At 40.7% G+C, this 20,674-nt stretch overlaps 1 protein-coding gene across 2 annotated transcripts in view; it reads left to right on the top strand.

Moving 5' to 3' along the window:
• Positions 1-20,239, top strand: part of LOC133624300 (nucleoredoxin-like protein 1) — a 28,173-nt gene extending 7,934 nt beyond the window's left edge. Inside the window, exons 1-4 of one of the 2 annotated variants that reach the window (XM_061987780.2) lie at positions 11,812-11,952; positions 13,821-14,092; positions 16,723-16,812; positions 19,669-20,239. In XM_061987780.2, the coding sequence (XP_061843764.1) occupies positions 13,857-14,092; positions 16,723-16,812; positions 19,669-19,954 (612 nt within the window). In that variant the 5' untranslated portion in view covers positions 11,812-11,952; positions 13,821-13,856 and the 3' untranslated portion in view covers positions 19,955-20,239. Of the gene's footprint in view, positions 1-11,811; positions 11,953-13,820; positions 14,093-16,722; positions 16,813-19,668 lie in introns of those variants that run through there. The other variant, XM_061987781.2, reaches the window with a different exon arrangement.
• Positions 20,240-20,674: the final 435 nt, after the last annotated feature.

Raw genomic sequence — 20,674 nt, 5'->3', positions numbered from 1 at the left:
TTATTATTATTATTATTATTATTATTATTATTATTATTCCGCCGCCTCTTTGAGCACTAATTTGACCCACTTAACATGCTTCAAAACTCACCATATTTTATCCACACATCAGGACCTGCGAAAATTGTCTTTTAATAAAAAAACCGAACCTCAAAAATCAAAATTGCGCTCTAGCGCCCCCTAGAAAAAAAAAACTAGACTGCCTGTAACTCCCACTAGGAAGGTCGGAGAGACATGAAACAAAAACCTCTTTGTAGGTCTGACTTACACCTAGTTTTCATAATTGTATATCCTCGGGCTAAAATCAACAGGAAGTTGGCAATTCCCCCTTCAAGACAAAAAAGTACTAAAAACAGTAACTTTTGCCTCTTTGAGCTGTAATTTGACCCCCTTAACACGCTTCAAAACTCACCAAACTGAACACACACATTAGGACTGGCAAAAATTGGGATCTAATAAAAAAAAAACCTAACCCAAAATCTCAAAATTGTGCTCTAGCGCAATTTTTTAATAAAACGCACAAAAAACTGCTCCTCGGATGAAAAAACTGACAAAACTGCCTGTAACTCCCACTGGGAAGGTCGGAGAGACATGAAACAAAAACCTCTATGTAGGTCTCACTACCCCAGCAAAAATCAACAGGAAGTTTGCTATTCCCCCTTCAAAACAAATTTTTTGTAAAAACCGGTCACCTTCCTTCAAAAACGAACTCCTCTGAGCGCGTTTGTCGTTTCGCCTTCAAACTAACACAGGAGAGATTTAACCCTTGTGATTACAATGACAGTTGCGCTTTTTTTCTAACTGCTCCGGTTTTGATTTTATGACCCTTCAAAGACCCGCTGCGCTGATGCTGCTGCGCTGCTGTTTTTTTTAAGATGGCTGCTTAAAAGCAGGAAGCACCAACGTGCCCACACAATGCAGACAAGGTAGGTACACTAGACAAAAGTCTTGGGACACTTCAGACTAAAAGTAGACAAAAGTATGGGGACACTTAGGACTAGCACCTGCCATATACGCGGGCCCGACCAATGCTGCTTGCAGCTTTAATTTTTATTGTTCTCATAGTCATTCACATCGACGTCCCACTGGGGTGAGTTTTTCCTTGCCCTTATGTGGGCTTTGTACCGAGGATGTCGTTGTGGCTTGTGCAGCCCTTTGAGACACTTGTGATTTAGGGCTATATAAATAAACATTGATTGATTGATTGATTACACACAAACATATATGGTCGGTACCTGGCAACCCCTGGTCCGTCACTCAAATACGTCCGTGTGCAACATAAACACAAACCTATTTCATAACATGTTAATTGGTTGTATTAATTTATATGATTTATTTGATATGATGTGCCATTTAAAAGATCTCTGCTCTGTACACGAATGCATAAATGATATTTCCAGCTGAGTGTAAGAATAAAGAATCACAGTGATGGATCTGTGTGCTCTTTACGAGATGATTACATAACAACTGCATTAGCAAACGTAGTTGTTTAGGACTCAAAAGACTTCCCTGCTGTGAAATGTTACATCCAGTTGTGGAAGTGTACAACCTCTTGTGCTAATAAAAACAATAATAAAACATATTTTGATAATAATAATAATAATAATACATTTTATTTATAAGGCGCCTTTCTGGGCACTCAAGGACATCGTACAAAATCACAACAATAAAATCAAATTGGATAAAAAAAAACAAAGAGAAAAGAAAAAATGATTACAATGAATAAGCAGTCAGGAATAGGTGTGTTTTGAGTCTTGATTTGAAGAGGGATATTGAATCTAAGTTGCGAAGGTCTGGTGGTAAAGAGTTCCAAAGATGTGGGGCAGAGCGGCTGAAAGCTCGGGCACCCATGGTCAGAGGTGGGTAGAGTAGCCAGAAATTGTACTCAAGTAAGAGTACTGTTACTTTAGAGATTTATTACTCAAGTAAAAGTAATGAGTAGTCACCCAAATATTTACTTGAGTAAAAGTAAAAAGTATGTTGTGAAAAAACTACTCAAGTACTGAGTAACTGATGAGTAACATACACACACATATCATATATATATATATATATATATATATATATATATACATATATACACATACATTGATATATACAGTATATCATTTATATTTATTTATTTTGCCGTTTTTGTTTACATGTTAAAGGTGTTTTAATGAATATACATGCATGTTTAACACATATAGATTCCTTTCTTTCATGTTGACAAGAATATAAGTTGGTGTATTACCTGATTCTGATGACTTGCATTGATTGTAATCAGACAGCAGTGCTTAACGTCCACGTTTTCAAATGCAGGAGAAAAAAAGTTCCTCCTTTCTGTCTAATACCACATGAAAGTGGTTGGTTTTTGGTATCTTATTTGTCCAGCTTCCATATTCGTTTTCACACACTTTACAAGAAATACATTGGCGGCAAATTCCGTAGCTTGCTAGCTTGTTTGCGCTGGCTTTCGGAGACTCTTATTTTGAAAGCGCAGGCGCGATGGAGCGGCACTTTTATTGTGAAGACAGGAACTGTGCAGTCAGTCTTTAGGATTGTGACGGGATGTACGTTTGAAATAAAAAAGTGTCTTTTTTCCTTCACACTTTTGATTGATTGATTGAAACTTGTATTAGTAGATTGCACAGTACAGTACATATTCCGTACAATTGACCACTAAATGGTAACACCCCAATACGTTTTTCAACTTGTTTAAGTCAGGTCATGTGACCGCCTGGCTCTGTTTGATTGGTCCAACGTCACCAGTGACTGCATCTGATTGGTGGAACGGAGTCAAACGTCACTAGTGACTGCATTTTATTGGTGGAACGGAGTGAAACGTCACCAGTAAGGCAGGCACTTTGAAGGTCTGTCTGACAGACCAAAACAAACAAAGCGTGCATTAACAGATCGATAAAAATTAGTAGCGAGTAGCGAGCTGAATGTAGATAAAAGTAGCGGAAAAAAAGTAGCGTTCCTTTTCTATAAATATACTCAAGTAAAAGTAAAAGTAAGTTGCATTAAAACTACTCTTAGAAGTACAATTTATCCCAAAAGTTACTCAAGTAGATGTAACGGAGTAAATGTAGCGCGTTACTACCCACCTCTGCCCATGGTGGACAGTTTAAATGAAGGGACAGTGAGATGGATGGATGAAGAGAATCTTAGGGAACGTGAGGGCGTGATAGTGATAAGGGTGTCATATCGATAAAATCTTAACGATATATACATCCCTAGTGATCACAGAAAGCTAACTGTCTATTTTAGCTATTGACGGGTGAGCTGCTGCATTACCTCTGAGTTGGTGAAAGTTCATTCTAGATTTTAAATGCCTCTCGTCGTATAATATCATTTTAGTTTTTGTTTTTTTTACCTGCGTAAGGATTGTGATTAATTCTTCATCGAAACTGGAAAATACACACATCCCATCAGTTGGCCTCCCAGTGAGAGCAGACATTGTTCAGCAAGTGATTGTTTTATCATGTTTAGCTGGTTCAGCTTATCACTCAGCTTCTAAAACTTGTAGCTCATCCTCCTTATATTCAGGCTCAAAAATAAAAGTTGTCCCAAAGTAGTCTTTGTTGGCTTTCAGGAAGTTTGCCATGGTTAGTAATTAGGGACCGCAATGTCCCTTTGGGACAGAGGACCCTATTGTAATTGTAAGGTTTTATTATTATTATACCGGCAGCCTCTTTGAGCTGAAATGTGACCCCCTTAACATGCTTCAAAACTCACCATATTTGACACACACATTAGAACTGGCAAAAATTGCCATTTAATAAAAAAACCAAACCCCAAAACTCAAAATTGCGCTCTAGCGCCCCCTAGGGAAAAACACAGACAAAACCGCTTGTAACTTCCGATAGGAATGTCGAAGAGACATGAAAAAAAAACTCTATGTAGGTCTGACTTAGACCTAGATTTCATACATTGACATCCTTCAGCAAAAATCAACAGGAAGTTGGCCATTCCCCCTTCAAAACAAAATGTTACTAAAAACAGTCACTTTTGCCTCTTTGAGCTGTAATTTGACCCCCTTAACATGCTGCAAAACTCACCAAACTGGACACACACATCAGGACTGGCAAAAAGTGCGATCTAATAAAAAAAAAACCAACCCCAAAACTCAAAATTGCGCTCTAGCGCCCCCTAGGAAGAAAACACAGAAACAACTGCTCCTAGGAGGAAAACTGTGACAAAACTGCCTGTAACTTCCAGTAGGAAGGTCTTAGAGACATGAAACAAAAACCTCTATGTGGGTCTCACTTAGACCTACATTTCATATATTGACAACCTCCATCAAAAATCAACAGGAAGTTTGCAATTCCCCCTTCAAACAAAAGTTTTGTAAAAACCGGTCACCTTTTTTCAAACATTATCTCCTCTGAGCGCGTTTGTCGTGTCAGATTCAAACTAGCACAGGAGAGAGATTGAACCCTTCTGATTAAAAGTTGACGAAAGAGTTTTAATTACTGCTCCGGTTTGGATTTTATGTGCCGTCAAAGTCAGTCCCGTCCATCGCTGCTTGCAGCTTTAATTGTTGTTGTTGTTGAAGAGAAAAGCGCACGTTGTGATGCGTCGGGGAAATTAATACGCGTCTGTATGCTTAAAATGACCAAATTTCATAAGAATTACATGTTATTAAGAATGTGCCTGTTACTACTTTATATACAGTACAGGCCAAAAGTGTGCATTTTCTTTATTTTCACGACTATTTACCTTGTAGATTGTCACTGAAGGCATCAAAACTATGACACCTGTGAAGTGAAAACCATTTCAGGTGACTACCTCTTGAAGCTCATCGAGAGAATGCCTAGAGTGTGCAAAGCAGTAATCAGAACAAATGGTGGATATTTTGAAGAAACTAGAATACAAAACATGTTTTCAGTTATTTCACCTTTTTTTGTTAAGTACGTAACTCCACATGTGTTCATTCATAGTTTTGATGCCTTCAGTGACAATCTACAATGTAAATAGTCATGAAAATAAAGAAAACGCATTGAATGAGAAGAAGGTGTGTCCAAACTTTTGGCCTGTACTGTATATATTTACAGTGTGTTTATACAACGTGGATTGAGGTTTTTTAGAGCACTTTATAGGCAGAATAGAGCGAATCCCGTTACCTCCATTGTAAGCTGACTCTTTCTAGCGTTTATTTACGAGTTAGAATGCATTAAAAAAAATAAAAACATGTGTTCTTGTCTTACATGAGGACTCTAAATGGTAGACAAAAATTAAAATACAGAATACTGCAGAGTTTGTTTTTTTTTAAGTACAAATGTTTGTGAAGCCGTGACGGGTCAGGATGGGCTGCGAAGGGCGGAGTGGTGAGTTTGATTACTTTGGTCAAAAGAATTACAGAAAAAACATTGGTATAAAGTGAAAAATGCTACATTATTTATTTTCTATTAAATAGTGACATAGTTCAATTGTGACCTCACAGACCTGATGAAATTGTTGCATGTGTTAGTCCCAGAGTGTCCAAATATGCAGAGGGAAAATTAAGCTTATTTAGATTTTTTTTTTAGTTAATACATAGTGGCATTAAGGTTCTTTTATCCTCATCTCAATAAATGTTTCCATGTGTCTTAACTAAGGCGATCGGGATATATTCCATAGCTTTCTGGAAGTTTAGTTTAGTTCAGTTTAATAAGGATCCCCATTAGTCTACACCGCAGTGGAGACTATTCTTCCTGGGGTCCAGGCAAAGAACATCACACAATCACAAAACCAATGATTACAATGCAGTACAACATGATCAAAATTACAATTTTGAGTCACACTTTATATCGATCATGATACACGCAGCACGCTATGTGTGTTATTACAACTACAGTACATACGCCGTCTGGCTGGCTGTGTACAAGCAAAACATGAAATGTGGGCTAATACCACCTACTCAGTGGCCTAGTGGTTAGAGTGTCCGCCCTGAGATCGGTAGGTTGTGAGTTCAAACCCCGGCCGAGTCGTACCAAAGACTATAAAAATGGGACCCATTACCTCCCTGCTTGGCACTCAGCATCAAGGGTTTGAATTGGGGGTTAAATCACCAAAAAATGATTCCCGGGCGCGGCCACCGCTGGTGCTCACTGCTCCCCTCACTTCCCAGGGGTTGATCAAGGGTGGTGGGTCAAATGCAGAGAATAATTTCCCCACACCTCGTGTGTGTGTGTGTGACAATCATTGGTACTTTAACTTTAACTTTAACTAATACTTTACAGATTCTGTAATAGGATTGTTCATGTTTTTCAATCAGTACAAATTGCATTGTGTTGTGCATTACAAACTCAAACGTGTCCGATGTGTTACTACGCTAGAGAGTTCCTCAAAGTTCGCTCTTACAATAACAATGTCGCTACATTGTGGTTATTATGCAGGTTACGGAATGTAAATGAAGTATTGTTGACGTTTTTTTTCCAATGCATTTTTAGAGTGATTTCGAGGTAAAATTGAGATTTAGAAGTAAAAAGCCTGACCAGGGCTCAGAAAATCTGCAAAGACTCCTCCCACCCCCACCAAGGACTGTTTTCACTGCTGGACTCTAGAAAGAGGTTCCGCAGCCTCCGTAGCAGAACCTCCAGGTTCTGTAACAGCTTCTTCCCTCAGGCCATAAGACTCTTGAACGCATCATAATAAACCCCTCAATCACCCCCCCCCAAAACGGATTAACTCGCTGGACTATAAAGACAATATAACATAAATGTGGATGCATTGATGAATTATTCATGCGTTCGTTACGTCTCGTCTCGACTACTGTAACGTATTATTTTCGGGTCTCCCTATGTCTAGCATTAAAAAATTACAGTTGGTACAAAATGCGGCTGCTAGACTTTTGACAAGAACAAGAAAGTTTGATCATATTACGCCTATACTGGCTCACCTGCACTGGCTTCCTGTGCACTTAAGATGTGACTTTAAGGTTTTACTACTTACGTATAAAATACTACACGGTCTAGCTCCGTCCTATCTTGTCGATTGCATTGTACCATATGTCCCGGCAAGAAATCTGCGTTCAAAGAACTCCGGCTTATTAGTGATTCCCAGAGCCCAAAAAAAGTCTGCGGGCTATAGAGCGTTTTCTATTCGGGCTCCAGTACTATGGAATGCCCTCCCGGTAACAATTAGAGATGCTACCTCAGTAGAAGCATTTAAGTCCCATCTTAAAACTCATTTGTATACTCTAGCCTTTAAATAGCCCCCCTGTTAGACCAGTTGATCTGCCGTTTCTTTTCTTTTCTCCTCTGCTCCCCTTTTCCTTGAGGGGGGGGGGGCACAGGTCCGGTGGCCATGGATGAAGTGCTGGCTGTCCAGAGTCGGGACCCGGGGTGGACCGCTCGCCTGTGCATCGGCTGGGAACATCTCTGCGCTGCTGACCCGTCTCCGCTCGGGATGGTGTCCTGCTGGCCCCACTATGGACTGGACTCTTACTATTATGTTGGATCCACTATGGACTGGACTCTCACAATATTATGTCAGACCCACTCGACATCCATTGCTTTCGGTCTCCCCTTGAGGGGGGGGGTTACCCACATATGCGGTCCTCTCCAAGGTTTCTCATAGTCATTCACATCGACGTCCCACTGGGGTGAGTTTTTCCTTGCCCGTATGTGGGCTTTGTACCGAGGATGTCGTTGTGGCTTGTGCAGCCCTTTGAGACACTTGTGATTTAGGGCTATATAAATAAAGATTGATTGATTGATTGATTGAAATGCAAAAGTGCAATATATATTTATCTGTACAGTAATCTATTTATTTATATCTGCACCTTATTACTCTTTTATCCTGCACTACAACGAGCGAACGCAACACAAATCCGTTCTTATCTGTACTGTAAAAATTTGACACATTTTATGTGTTGTCTCTCATAATGATTGTGAATAAAAGGCAAAATTCCCACCCCAAAAAGTGCAGTTCCCCTTTAAGAGACACAACAACACCAGCAGACCAGCAATGACTGCCATGGCATGGATTTTAAAATTAGCCACACTGACTAATACCTGCCTACACGGCGCTTATACCACAGAGCGTCTGTCCACATTTACACAATTATGAAACCAGGATAAAACCTAACAAAACATGAGGAAAACATTTCTATTCGAATAATTTGACACATTTGCAGATGACCTCGGGATCCACACTTCTCAGACAAATATGGCTTCTATTGAATGCATCCTGCTGCTAAAATGACGCGCACCATGATGACACTTGGGATGCTTCCTCCGAGTCTCTCCAGTCATTTGTTCTCCCCCCGCTGACTCGACCATCAGTTTGATTTCCCAGCCTACTGAATGACCACTGATAATATACTGCTGCTTATTGCAACTTCATCTGGAGTCCTCTGTGCAAAGCTGGATCAAGTCTTATAGATTGGGTGAGCGAGAGCTGCTGTCAGGGCAGATGGAAAATAACAAGTTGTCGAAACAGAAACTTCAATTTGAGCAAATTCATATCCGCCAAGGATCATCTGCTACGGTAAAACAACCGGCCGTGTACAGCAGGGGTGTCAAACTTGCAGCCTGCAAGCTATTTATGGTCTGCAGGCCCATATGTTGTGGTCCTCTCTTCAACTTCATAATTTAGTGTCATTCCTGAGCGTCGGAGAGAACGGCGGGGCCCGCCCCAGGCCACCCCACTCAAGTCAGGTGCTACAGGACTGCCTAGCACAGGGCCATGGGAACCACCCACCCTACCATGGAGATAGAACAGACAAGCCATTGTAATGTCTGCTCGCGGAAAAAACAAAATCCTAATCTACGATTTGACTCCCTCAAATGGCCTTGATGCAACAACAGGAGCAGGCTGTTCTGGAAAACATCTCCCCCGAGGACTCCTCAATGATGGACGCTTTTGACCTCCCTCCCTTCTCAACGACACCTGGAGTCGAACTTTTGCGTGCATGCAGAACGGCCCCAGGCCTATGGACACTACATCAACACACCCAAGACAATGGGCACATACACACACACACACACACCCCACCCCACGCCTTCACCACCGCTTGATTCCCCTTCGGGGTGATGAACGGCTGGCAGCGCTTTATAGCAGCAGTCGACCTCCAGGGCCCCAACCCCCCCCCTGTTGCGAGTTGTCGTGATTATATGTAACATGTTTATGTGTGCATGGCTTGGAGATTTGTTCCCACTCCAGACTGGGCCCCTTAGGAGCCCAGTCTAGATTGTATTTTTTTTTACACATCTTTTCCCCCACCGTTTTACCTTTTTCCCATCTTTTACGGGGCGCCTTGTGCGTTCCTGTTCTGTAACCCTGTACACTGTTTGTTTGTCTAATCTTGAACGGGTTTGTGCTGAAAACATAGTTTCGTTGTACTTGTGCAATGACAATCAAGACCTATCCTATCCTTGGGACCCCAACGATGGAGATGGAACAACCTGCAACTGCCCTGCCAAATCTTCCCCCTGAGGGAGGAAAAAATTAATAAATAAATAATAATAATACAAAAATTATAATAATAGTAAATAAAACAATAATAATTAATACAAAATTAAATAAAAACAACAATAATATATAAAAATAAAAATAAATAATAATAATACATTTAAAAGAAGATCACAGACATGCTGACACACAAGGTCACTACCCCAGCAGCTGGCCGACTTGCAGCACTGCGGAATACCTTGCAGGGTACCAAGCTGCCACAATAGATGCGGGAACTAGACCCAGTAGACCCCAACCAAGACGGGCATTCGGAAGGGATGGACGGCGAGACCTAACTCTCCTAACCTTTAATAGTTTTTAATCCACTTTGTATCCTTTTTATGATGTTGCCCCTGTTGTTTTTATTGAATTGTTGTTTTACTTCACCTATGTTTTGTACAGCACTCTGTGAAAAGTGCTTTATAAATAAAATGTACTTACTTACTAACTCCAGCAGCCCTGAGGTAAATTGACTTTTAAGACCCCTGGTGTGTAGAGTCGCCTAAAATACAGTTTTACAGTTGAATAAATTAACTGGTGGAAAAAAATCTGCCACTAGCAGAACAGCGCCCTCACCTGGCTGAGACCATGCTCATCAATGCGCAGATCAGAATGTAACTTGTTTGTGTTTGCTAACAGCCTCGTATTGTACGTGTCAAATTGTATTTTTGGGATTATGATGGTACAGATGGTGGGGGAATCTTGGAGCCCTGATTCTGTCCCACTGTTGCCCCCGGTGGTAGGGAGTGGTATTACAATTTCGATTCAAATATGTAAAGTGTATTTGAAACTCGTTGCAGGTGCTGGCACCGGAACTTAAGAGTACATGTCGAGTTTGTATCCAGTCTTCTTCATTGGCTTCCAGTTAAATTCCGCATTGAGTTTAAAATTTGTGATGTGGTCAATTGTACGGATTATGTACTTCACTGTGCAACCTACTAATAAAAGTCTCAATCAATCAAACAAAGTCCTGACATTCCGTGCGTTGCATGGTGGGGCCCCTCAGTACATCACTGACTTGCTACGCCCCTACTCTTCAGGGCGCAGCCTCCGGTCTTCAGGCCAGGGGTCTTCTAAAGATCCCGAAAACTTGTTTTAAAACCCGTGGAGACCTGGCGTTCCAGGCTATAGCTCCCTGACTCTGGAACAATTTGCACCAGTCCTTCCGCGATCTTGACTGTGTTGAAACGTTTAAGAAACATTTGAAAACTTCTCTTTTTAGTAAAGCTTTTAGTTAATGCACCTTTTTAACTCCATCCATCCATCCATCCATCCATCTTCTTCCGCTTATCCGGGGTCGGGTCGCGAGGGCAGCAGCCTAAGCAGGGAAGCCCAGACTTCCCTCTCCCCAGCCACTTCGTCCAGCTCCTCCCGGGGGATCCCGAGGCGTTCCCAGGCCAGCCGGGAGACATAGTCTTCCCAACGTGTCCTGGGTCTTCCCCGTGGCCTCCTACCGGTCGGACGTGCCCTAAACACCTCCCTAGGGAGGCGATCGGGTGGCATCCTGACCAGATGCCCGAACCACCTCATCTGGCTCCTCTCGATGTGGAGGAGCAGCGGCTTTACTTTGAGCTCCCCCCGGATGACAGAGCTTCTCACCCTATCTCTAAGGGAGAGCCCCGCCACCCGGCGGAAGAAACTCATTTTGGCCGCTTGTACCCGTGATCTTGTCCTTTCGGTCATAACCCAAAGCTCATGACCATAGGTGAGGATGGGAACGTAGATCGACCGGTAAATTGAGAGCTTTGCCTTCCGGCTCAGCTCCTTCTTCACCACAACGGATCGATACAGCGTCCGCATTACTGAAGATGCTGCACCGATCCGCCTGTCGATCTCACGATCCACTCTTCCCTCACTCGTGAACAAGACTCCGAGGTACTTGAACTCCTCCACTTGGGGCAGGGTCTCCTCACCAACTTGGAGATGGCACTCCACCCTTTTCCGGGCGAGAACCATGGACTCGGACTTGGAGGTGCTGATTCTCATCCCTTTTTAACTATCAATTTTAAGTCACTTTGTATCCTTTTTATGGTGTTGCCCCTGTTGTTTTAAATGTAATTGTTTTACTTTACCTATGTTTTGCACAGTGCTTTGTGGTTTTATCTGTGAAAAGCGCTTTATAACTATTACTTACTATTTGTGTCATTGTGGCTTGTGCAGCCCTTTGAGACACTCGTGATTTAGGGCTATATAAGTAAACTTTGATTGATTGATTGATTGATATTTCCTGGGGATGCAAATGGCACCGATTCAGTAAAATGACCCTTATACATTCAACGTTGTGCACGAAGACACCACATTTCTGTCCACAGTGAGCACCTTGTCTCACCCCCACCCTCCCAGACACAGCAAGAGAGGGTGAAGCGCTGACAAAAAGGAAATAGGAGCGAACAACAATCAAGGTGAAGGAGGCACACAGTTTGAGAGTGGACGTGATTTGAGGAGACAGCCTTGGAAATGATTCAAGTATAGGAGATAAAAGCGAAGAAAAAAAGGCTGTTCTCTTTTTGACTTTGCTCCTGTGAGGTGGAGGTAAGCAAGAATGAGGATTATCAGATTTAACAGCGAGCGAGACGTGCTTGTGTGATTAATGGCCGCTGTGCGGGGATGACAGCGAGGAGACTCATTAGTTCATTTCAAACAGTGCTGGTGAAAGCCACGATAGTAGCTCTCCGTCACTGTATTCTACTCATGTTGTTTGTTGGTAAACCACCTCAGTCTGGTGTGCCGTGGGAGATTATGTCATTTCACCTAGCTGGGTTAAAAGTATTTTTTGCAAACCGGTAGTTATAATCCGCAATTAATGTGCCGTTGTTGAGAGTCTCTACTGTCAAGAGGTCGGCAGAGTAACCGTGTAATACCCTTCCATATCAGTAGGTGGCAGCGCCGCTGTTGTGCTGGATTAATGCACCCCCTGACGGGAGTGTTATATCAACTAAAGCCCTCACTTAAACTTTCCACGTGCAAGATTGAATCTATTTAAAAAAGTGTAACCGAGGGTTTATAAATGTCGCCTATACTGTATGAAACTACAAAATAACAAACACGGAGGCTCCAGTTTACACGAGGACCACTTTATTTACCTTCTTTCAAAAACCTGCGCTCCACTCCAACGTGTCATCACTTCCGCTCTTAGCGCCTTCAAAATAAGAGCTCAAGGCATATACTGTATAACAGCGCATAACAGGAACTTAACATCACAAAGAGGAAAGCCCATAAAAATAGGTTACAAAAGTTATTTAATAAGAAGCCAAAAAGTGCAAAAACAATAATGTTCGTGTTGGAGGAGTTGTGAATTAGGTACACCTGCAGTCTGCAGGTATACCTAATGTTGTGGCCCTGCAGTCATTCACAACTCCTCCAACACGAACATTATTGTTTTTGCACTTTTTGGCTTCTTATGAAATAACGTTTTTAAATAGATTCAATCTTGCACGTGGAAAGTTTGAGTGTGGGCTTTAGTTGATATAACACTCCCGTCAGTTGCATTCTACGGTGGGGGTGCAGGAGGCGGATTACTGCGAGCCTCAGCCAGTGCGTCTTTTCCAGCCGTTTTATGATCCCTCAGCCCAAGAAATACGTTACACACATACAGTTGTTGACAAAATACACTGTACATTATAAACCTCAGCTAACTAAACTATGGAAATGTATAATATAGTTCATATAGCAATACAGTCTCACTGCACAGCAGGCCAGCAGTTAGCCGAGTCAGCAATCCATAATGAGGCACAACTGAGTGACGTGCCTCAACTGGCTGCTGATCACCGCACCGTCTCTTCTCAGTATTTGAACAGCAAATGTCGGGAACATGGTTTGTCGTGATCACAATATGCAGACGACAGCGGGAGGCAGCGTGCAGGTAAAAATGTATCTAATGCTTAAACCAAAAATAAACAAAAGGCTACAAAAAGGAAAAACAAAATGCTAAGAAAAGGTATTGAAGCTTAGGGATGGCTATGCAAAACAAAGCTAAAACTGAACTGGCTGCGAAGTAAACAAAATTAAAGACTTACAGCGTGTGGAGCAGCAGACGGCGTCCACAAAGTACATCCTTACATGACATGACAATCAACACCAAAATAGGAGCGCAAGACTAGAACTAAAACACTACACACAGGAAAACACCAAAAAACTCCAAATAAGTCACGGCGTGATGTGACAGGTGGTGACAGTACACCTACTCTGAGACAAGAGCTATAGTGATGCATGCTTGGTTATGGTTTGAATTCATATCCAACAATTGCGAGAACGTCTTTTTACTGTCAATATCGACTGCTGAGTTTTATTTTTGAATGTTTCCTGCCGGTAGTGTGCCTTGGGATTTTTTCAATAAAAAAAATTGTGCCATGGCTCAAAAAAGGTTGAAAAACACTGAACCACCTAACCGTTTTCCCTAGCTTCAATAGGCTACACCTTCTCCAGGGCAGTTGAAGATGGCGGACCTGTTCGTTGACCGGGTCCTGGTGAAGAACAACAGGGACCAGGACGAGCTGGACACAGAACGTGAGATCGTCACGCACCTGCAGAACCGCATCTTGATGCTTTTCTTTGCCTCCGCTGCATGTGAGAGATGTCGGAGGTTCGTACCCGAGCTCGGCGACTTCTTCAAACGCCTGACCGACGAGTTCTACGTGGATCGATCTGCTCAGCTGGTCCTCCTGTACATTAGGTAGTATATTGTCCAGTCATGTAAGTAGTAGTAGTTCCCCCCAATGGTAAATATACTAGCAGAGTCACACAACTGTATATTACCTTTCAAAAAGCTTTGTGAAACCCAAAGTGCACTCTACATCCTCACCGCTGTATCATCGTTAGACTAATAGGCTATTTGTTGCTACAGTAAGTCCTGCACGATTTGATTCATGGCAGCCATGTAACTATGAATGTTCTTATGGCTTAAAAAAACAAAAACAAAACAAGTCCACTAGTGTTGTCCCGATACCAATATTTTGGTACCGATACCGGTACCAACATTTTTTCGGTACTTTTCGATACTTTTCTAAATAAAGGGGACCACAAAAAATTGCATTATTATCTTAGGGTACATTAAACATATGTTTCTTATTGCAATTCATACTTAAATAAAATAGTGAACATACAAGACAACTTGTCTTTTATTAGTAAGTAAGCAAACAAAGGCTCCTAATTTAGCTGACGTATGCAGTAACATATTGTGTCATTAATCATTCTATTATTTTGTCAACATTATTAAGGACAAGTGGTAGAAAATTAATTATTAATCTACTTGTTCATTTACTGTTAATATCCGCTTACTTTCTCTTTTACCATGTTCTATCTACACTTTTGTTATAATGTAATAATCACTTATTTTTCTGTTGTTTGGATGCTTTACATTAGTTTTGGATGATACCACAAATTTGGGCATCAATCCGATACCAAGTAGTTACAGAATCATACATTGGTCATATTCAAAGTCCTCATGTGTCCAGGGACATATTTCCTGAGTTTATAAACATAATGTACATTTTTTTTAAACTAAAGAAGATGTTGTGATGCCGAAAAATAACTTAATCATACTAGATCAACTAGATACGCTCCTGTACTTGGTATCATTACAGTGGATGTCAGGTGTAGATCCACCAATGTTTAAATTGTGACGCCGGTGAGCTATGGTGTGTAGTGAAACATGTTCAGCTATTCATTCGTGCGTTAATTCATTCAATTATCCATGTATTCTTTCATCGATCCATGAGTTCATTCACTCATTCAACCATCCATGCATTGATTTCAGCTTTATTGAAGATATTGTATGTTTTCATTAAGAATTTCATTCATTCATAATATACATGTATCCATTCATTTCTCATCATTTAAAAAAAATAAATACTTATTATCCATCCAATCAGTTATCCATCTACCCATGCATGTATTCATTCATTCATTAACAAACCATATTGCATTTATATTGTATCTATTCAACCATCCTTCAATTAATTCAATCCACCCATTCATCCATGCATCATGTATATTGTATTTTCACTCATTCATTAATTGATTCATTAATTCTATTATTTCTTCAGTTGTTCATTCATTCATTCATTCATTCATCTACCTATGAATTAATTCAAATATCCATATATTTTTTCATCCACCCATGAGTTAATTCACTCATTCATTTATCCATACATTCATTTTACTGATTAAAGTCCAACAATTATCTAATTCATTCATTCATAATATACATATATCATTCATTCCTCATCATTTAAAAAAAAAGTTATACTTATTATCCATCCAATCAGTTATCCATCAACCCTTTCCCCATGCATGTATTCATTCATTCATTAACAAACCATATTGTATTTATATTGTATCTATTCAACCACCCATTCATCCATGCATCATGTATATTGTATTTTCATTCATTCACTAATTGATTCATTAATTCTATTATTTCTTCAGTTGTTCATTCATTCATTCATTCATTCATCAACCTATGAATTCATTCAAATATCCATATATTTTTTCATCCACCCATGAGTTAATTCACCCATTCATTCATCCATACATTCATTTTACTGATTAAAGTCAAACAATTATCTAATTAATTCATTCATAATCTATCTATCCATTAATATCTCATCAATTTATCAATTAATTCATTCATAATCCATCTATCCATCAATTCCTCATCAATTTATCAATTAATTCATTCATAATCTATCCATCCATTAATTCCTCATCAATTTATCAATCAATTCATTAATTCATCCCTCTACTCAGTTAGCCATCCAACCTTTACCCATGCATGTATGTATATTTGGTTAATTCATTAAACAATACCTTATTATATTCATATATTATATTTATTATATTCATATAAAACTTGAATTCATTCATTCATCTACCTATGAATTAATTTAAATAACCATGTATTTTTTCATCCATCCATGAGTTCATTCACTCATTCATTTATCCATACATTCATTTCACTGACCAAAGTCAAACAATTATCTAATTCATTCATTCATAATCTATCTATTCATTCATTCCTCATCAATTTATTTGTCAATTCATTCATCCATCTAATCAGTGAGCCATTCAACCTTCACCTATGCATGTATGTATAATTTGTTCATTCATTAAACATACCGTATTATATTCATATTGTCCTCATTCATATTGTCCTCATCCATTTATTCATTCATGTATCCATCCATCCAGAATATAGATTAGATCATTTAATCACTTATTTGTTTATCAATTCAAACCTTATTTTCACACTGTAGTTAGATGAAATGTTTTACAAAAAAAAACGTGCTGTTTGTTTAACGCCAGCTTGGACCCGTCGGAGGAGCAGCAAGGGACTGTCCTCAAAGAGCTGCCTAAGAAGTGTCTGTTCCTGGCCTATGAAGACCCCTACAGGGGGTGAGTGGTCCAAGCCAACAGGCTGGTTAAGATGGTTGTAATGTAAATACACACAGGGCCTGGTCTACTAAGATCCAAATACCATGCGCTAAAAAACGTGTGCAAATTATAAAATTGCGTGTACTATTATAGGGATCTACTAAGACTGCATGTACAATTGAAAAGTGGTGCATATTTAAATGAAGTTTTGATGTGTACTTTCTATATGATAGAACAAACTTCCTTGAAAAAAAACACCAGCAGACACCAAAAGGCATTCATTAAATTTGTTTTAATCGGTCACTTCCGTCATCCAGCAGCTATAAAATGATATTAGTAATTAGACAATATGTCTGCTATTTGGGCAGCACGGTGGTACAGGGGTTAGTGCATGCACAATACAAAGGTCCTGGGTTCGATCCCGAGGCTCGGGGTCTTTCTGTGTGGAGTTTGCATGTTCTCCCCGTGACTGCATGGGTTCCCTCCTCCCACCTCCAAAGACATGCACCTGGGGATAGGTTGATTGGCAACACTAAATGGCATTGGCGTTGTTAGGCCTATTTTAGGGGGGCTCAAGCCCCCCTAAAATATTCTTAAGCCCCCCTAAATAATTTGGTGTTATATTTTTATTTTTATTTTTATTTTTTACAAATACATATTCATTATAAAGTGGCCCGAATATGAGTTTAAATAAATAATCATATAACCTGTTACTATTCACTCAGTTTCCCCTCACTTCGTAGCGTAAAGTAGAGAGCCCCTTCAGTGCGTCGGTATCCAATCCATTCCACTTGTTCATATAGAAAATATCTACATCACTCAAATTCCAGTCCGCATTTTCTCTGCGACCTTGCTTGCGGTCCTGCAGGTGTACGAAGCACATTATCTTCCTGTACAATGAGTGAAGCTGCACAAAACCTTGTGTGTGCAATTGTAAATAATTTAGTTTTTAAGTTTTGTGTTTCTTGTAGAATCTATATAAAGTAATGTACATTAGCCTATTCTTAAAATAATGAAAAAAACATCATTAAATATATTTGTTTTATTGTATTGTTACATAAATAGCTGTTGTATTATTATAGGATGGCTTGTTAAACATTTCATAGGATTTTCAGAGGGAGGAAAAACCAAGACATTTAATATAAAATGTAAAATGAATAAATACATAAAAAGAAAAAGAACAAAAATGGTTAAAAGCCATCGTCCCGGGGAGCATTTCATTTCGTCCCGTGCATTTAAAAAAAAATAATAATAATAACAGTTAATCATTTCTAAGTCTTTGTTAGCCGTTTGTGAAGTTTTGTGCTTGTGCGTAACGTTCGCTCGCATCCTGTGCATCTCCTGGGGGCTAAGCCCCCCCGTCCTTAAAAGCTAGTGACGCCCCTGCCAAATGGTCCCTAGTGTGTGAATGTGAGTGTGAATGTTGTCTGTCTATCTGTGTTGGCCCTGCGATGAGGTGGCGACTTGTCCAGGGTGTACCCCGCCTTCCGCCCGAATGCAGCTGAGATAGGCTCCAGCACCCCCCTTGACCCCAATAGGGACAAGCGGTAGAAAATGGATGGATGGATGTCTGATATTACTAATTTTGACAGTCCATATATGTTGACAAGCATATGTAGGATGGACCTGCTGCGCAATCGACTCTCTTCTCACAGCCGTGTGTGTGAATGTGTCGGTTTGCACGTGCTTTTCAGACGTGTTAAATGAAGACGCAAAATAGCGCTCGCAGTTGAGTTTCATTCTTGATAAATCGAACTGCGTGTGCTGAATAATCAGGGCCCGAGCAGGAGTGATGACCTATTGAAATTGCTGTTTATTATCATTATTAGGGATTGAGTCCCTTTGGGACAGAGGACCCTATTGTATTTCTAGCGTTTTATTATTATACCGCCGCCTTTTTGAGCTGTAATTTGACCCCCTTAACATGCTTCAAAACTCACCAAATTGGACACACACATCAGAACTGGCGAAAATTGCGATCTAATCAAAAAACCAAACCCCAAAACTCAAAATCGCGCTCTCGCGCCCCCTAGGAAGAAAACACAGACAAAACTGCCTGTAACTCCCAGTAGGAATGCCCTAAAAATAACCTCTATGTAGGTCTCACTTAGACCTATATTTCATACACTGACAACCCCCAGCAAAAATGATAAATAAATAAATGGGTTATACTTGTATAGCGCTTTTCTACCTTCAAGGTACTCAAAGTGCTTTGACAGTATTTCCACATTCACCCATTCACACACACATTCACACACTGATGGCGGGAGCTGCCATGCAAGGCGCTAACCAGCAGCCATCAGGAGCAAGGGGTGAAGTGTCTTGCCCAAGGACACAACGGACGTGACTAGGATGGTAGAAGGTGGGGATTGAACCCCAGTAACCAGCAACTCTCCGATTGCTGGCACGGCCACTGTTTGCAATTCCCCCATCAAAGCAAAAGTTGTGTAAAAACAGTCACCTTTTTTCAAACATTATCTCCTCTGAGCGCGTTCGTCGTGTCGGCTTCAAATTAGCACAGGAGAGAGATTGAACCCTTCTGATTAAAAGTTGATGAAAGAGTTTTAATTACTGCTCCGGTTTGGATTTTATGAGCCCTCAAAGTCGGTCCCGTCCATCACTGCTTGCAGCTTTAATTATATTTGCATTTTCTCCTCCCAGTATTGTGGTCGTTCTGATGATCAGCATATATTCTGCATATTCATGAAGACAGGCGCGCTAAATGGATTGCGCTCCTTATTCTGCTCACTAAAGAGAAGTAATCTTCTCATCAAGTTTGCATACGTTTTAGTACAAACGTTCAGTAGATCAGGCCCACAGTGTTTTCTTAGTACATTAGGTGTGCACCACTGTGAGCGCCATTATGTGTGTCCATAGAGAGCTGGAGGACATGTTTAATGTGAAGGAGCTTCCCACAGTGGTGGTCCTGCGCCCCGACTGTTCAATCCTCATTCCGAATGCAGTGGACGAGATACTCCGGCTTGGCCCGGACTGCTACCTCAACTGGCAGGAAGCAGCGGAGCTTCTAGACAGGAACTTCATGAGCACAGAGGATTTTCAGGACAAGTCCACGCGTAGCTTCACAGACCCTATCAGGAGACTCAAGTACAAGGTGAAGGACGACAAGAAGAGGAAGAAAGAGCAGAAAAGAGGCTGGGATTGAGGAGGAAATGATGCGAAAAGGAAGAGGAGGGTTGCCGTGGTGATGAGAAGACTAAGAAGATTGTATTGACTTTGAGGATTTGTGAAACATTGCTTTTCTGTACATGTGTACTAATCCAGCCCAGGGAATGACACCATATCGGTCCTGGAGTTCAGTTCAAAGCTTGGGAGACAAACATATTTGCAGCAAATTCCTAAAAACACGAGAGTGCTTCTGTTGTATTGAGGAACTTGGACCACTGAACACATTGGCAGATCCCTAGCAAACATAAAACACTGGAGTCCAAACTTGTGATTTAAATAACTTAGGCGTTCCTCAAGGCACCCTTTGTGTCCTCACCGTTTGGCTGTAACAACATTTTTTTGTAATGTGATTTATATCAGTGGTCCCCAACCTTTTTCGCACCACGGACCGGTTTAATGTAGGCATCATTTTCAGGAACCGGCTTTCCACTTGTGCCGGATAAAGACAGCAAAAATAAGTGCATGAAAAATACAACTCACTATAACGCTGAATTAGTGGGAGCCCTGCATGGGCTTGTTTCTTTGCAATGAGATGTAGATGGAAATCAGCCTTTGGCTACAATCTGTCACATTTATATTTTGTATGTTCATTAATGTGCATTGTATCATCAATCAATCAATCAATCTTTATTTATATAGCCCTAAATCACAAGTGTCTCAAAGGGCTGCACAAGCCACAACGACATCCTCGGTACAA

The sequence above is a fragment of the Nerophis lumbriciformis genome, linkage group LG27 (genome assembly GCF_033978685.3).
Source record: "Nerophis lumbriciformis linkage group LG27, RoL_Nlum_v2.1, whole genome shotgun sequence".
In the NCBI taxonomy this organism is placed as follows: domain Eukaryota; kingdom Metazoa; phylum Chordata; class Actinopteri; order Syngnathiformes; family Syngnathidae; genus Nerophis; species Nerophis lumbriciformis.
Note: the sequence above shows the minus strand (reverse complement) of the source record. Positions and strands in the feature narration are given on the sequence as shown.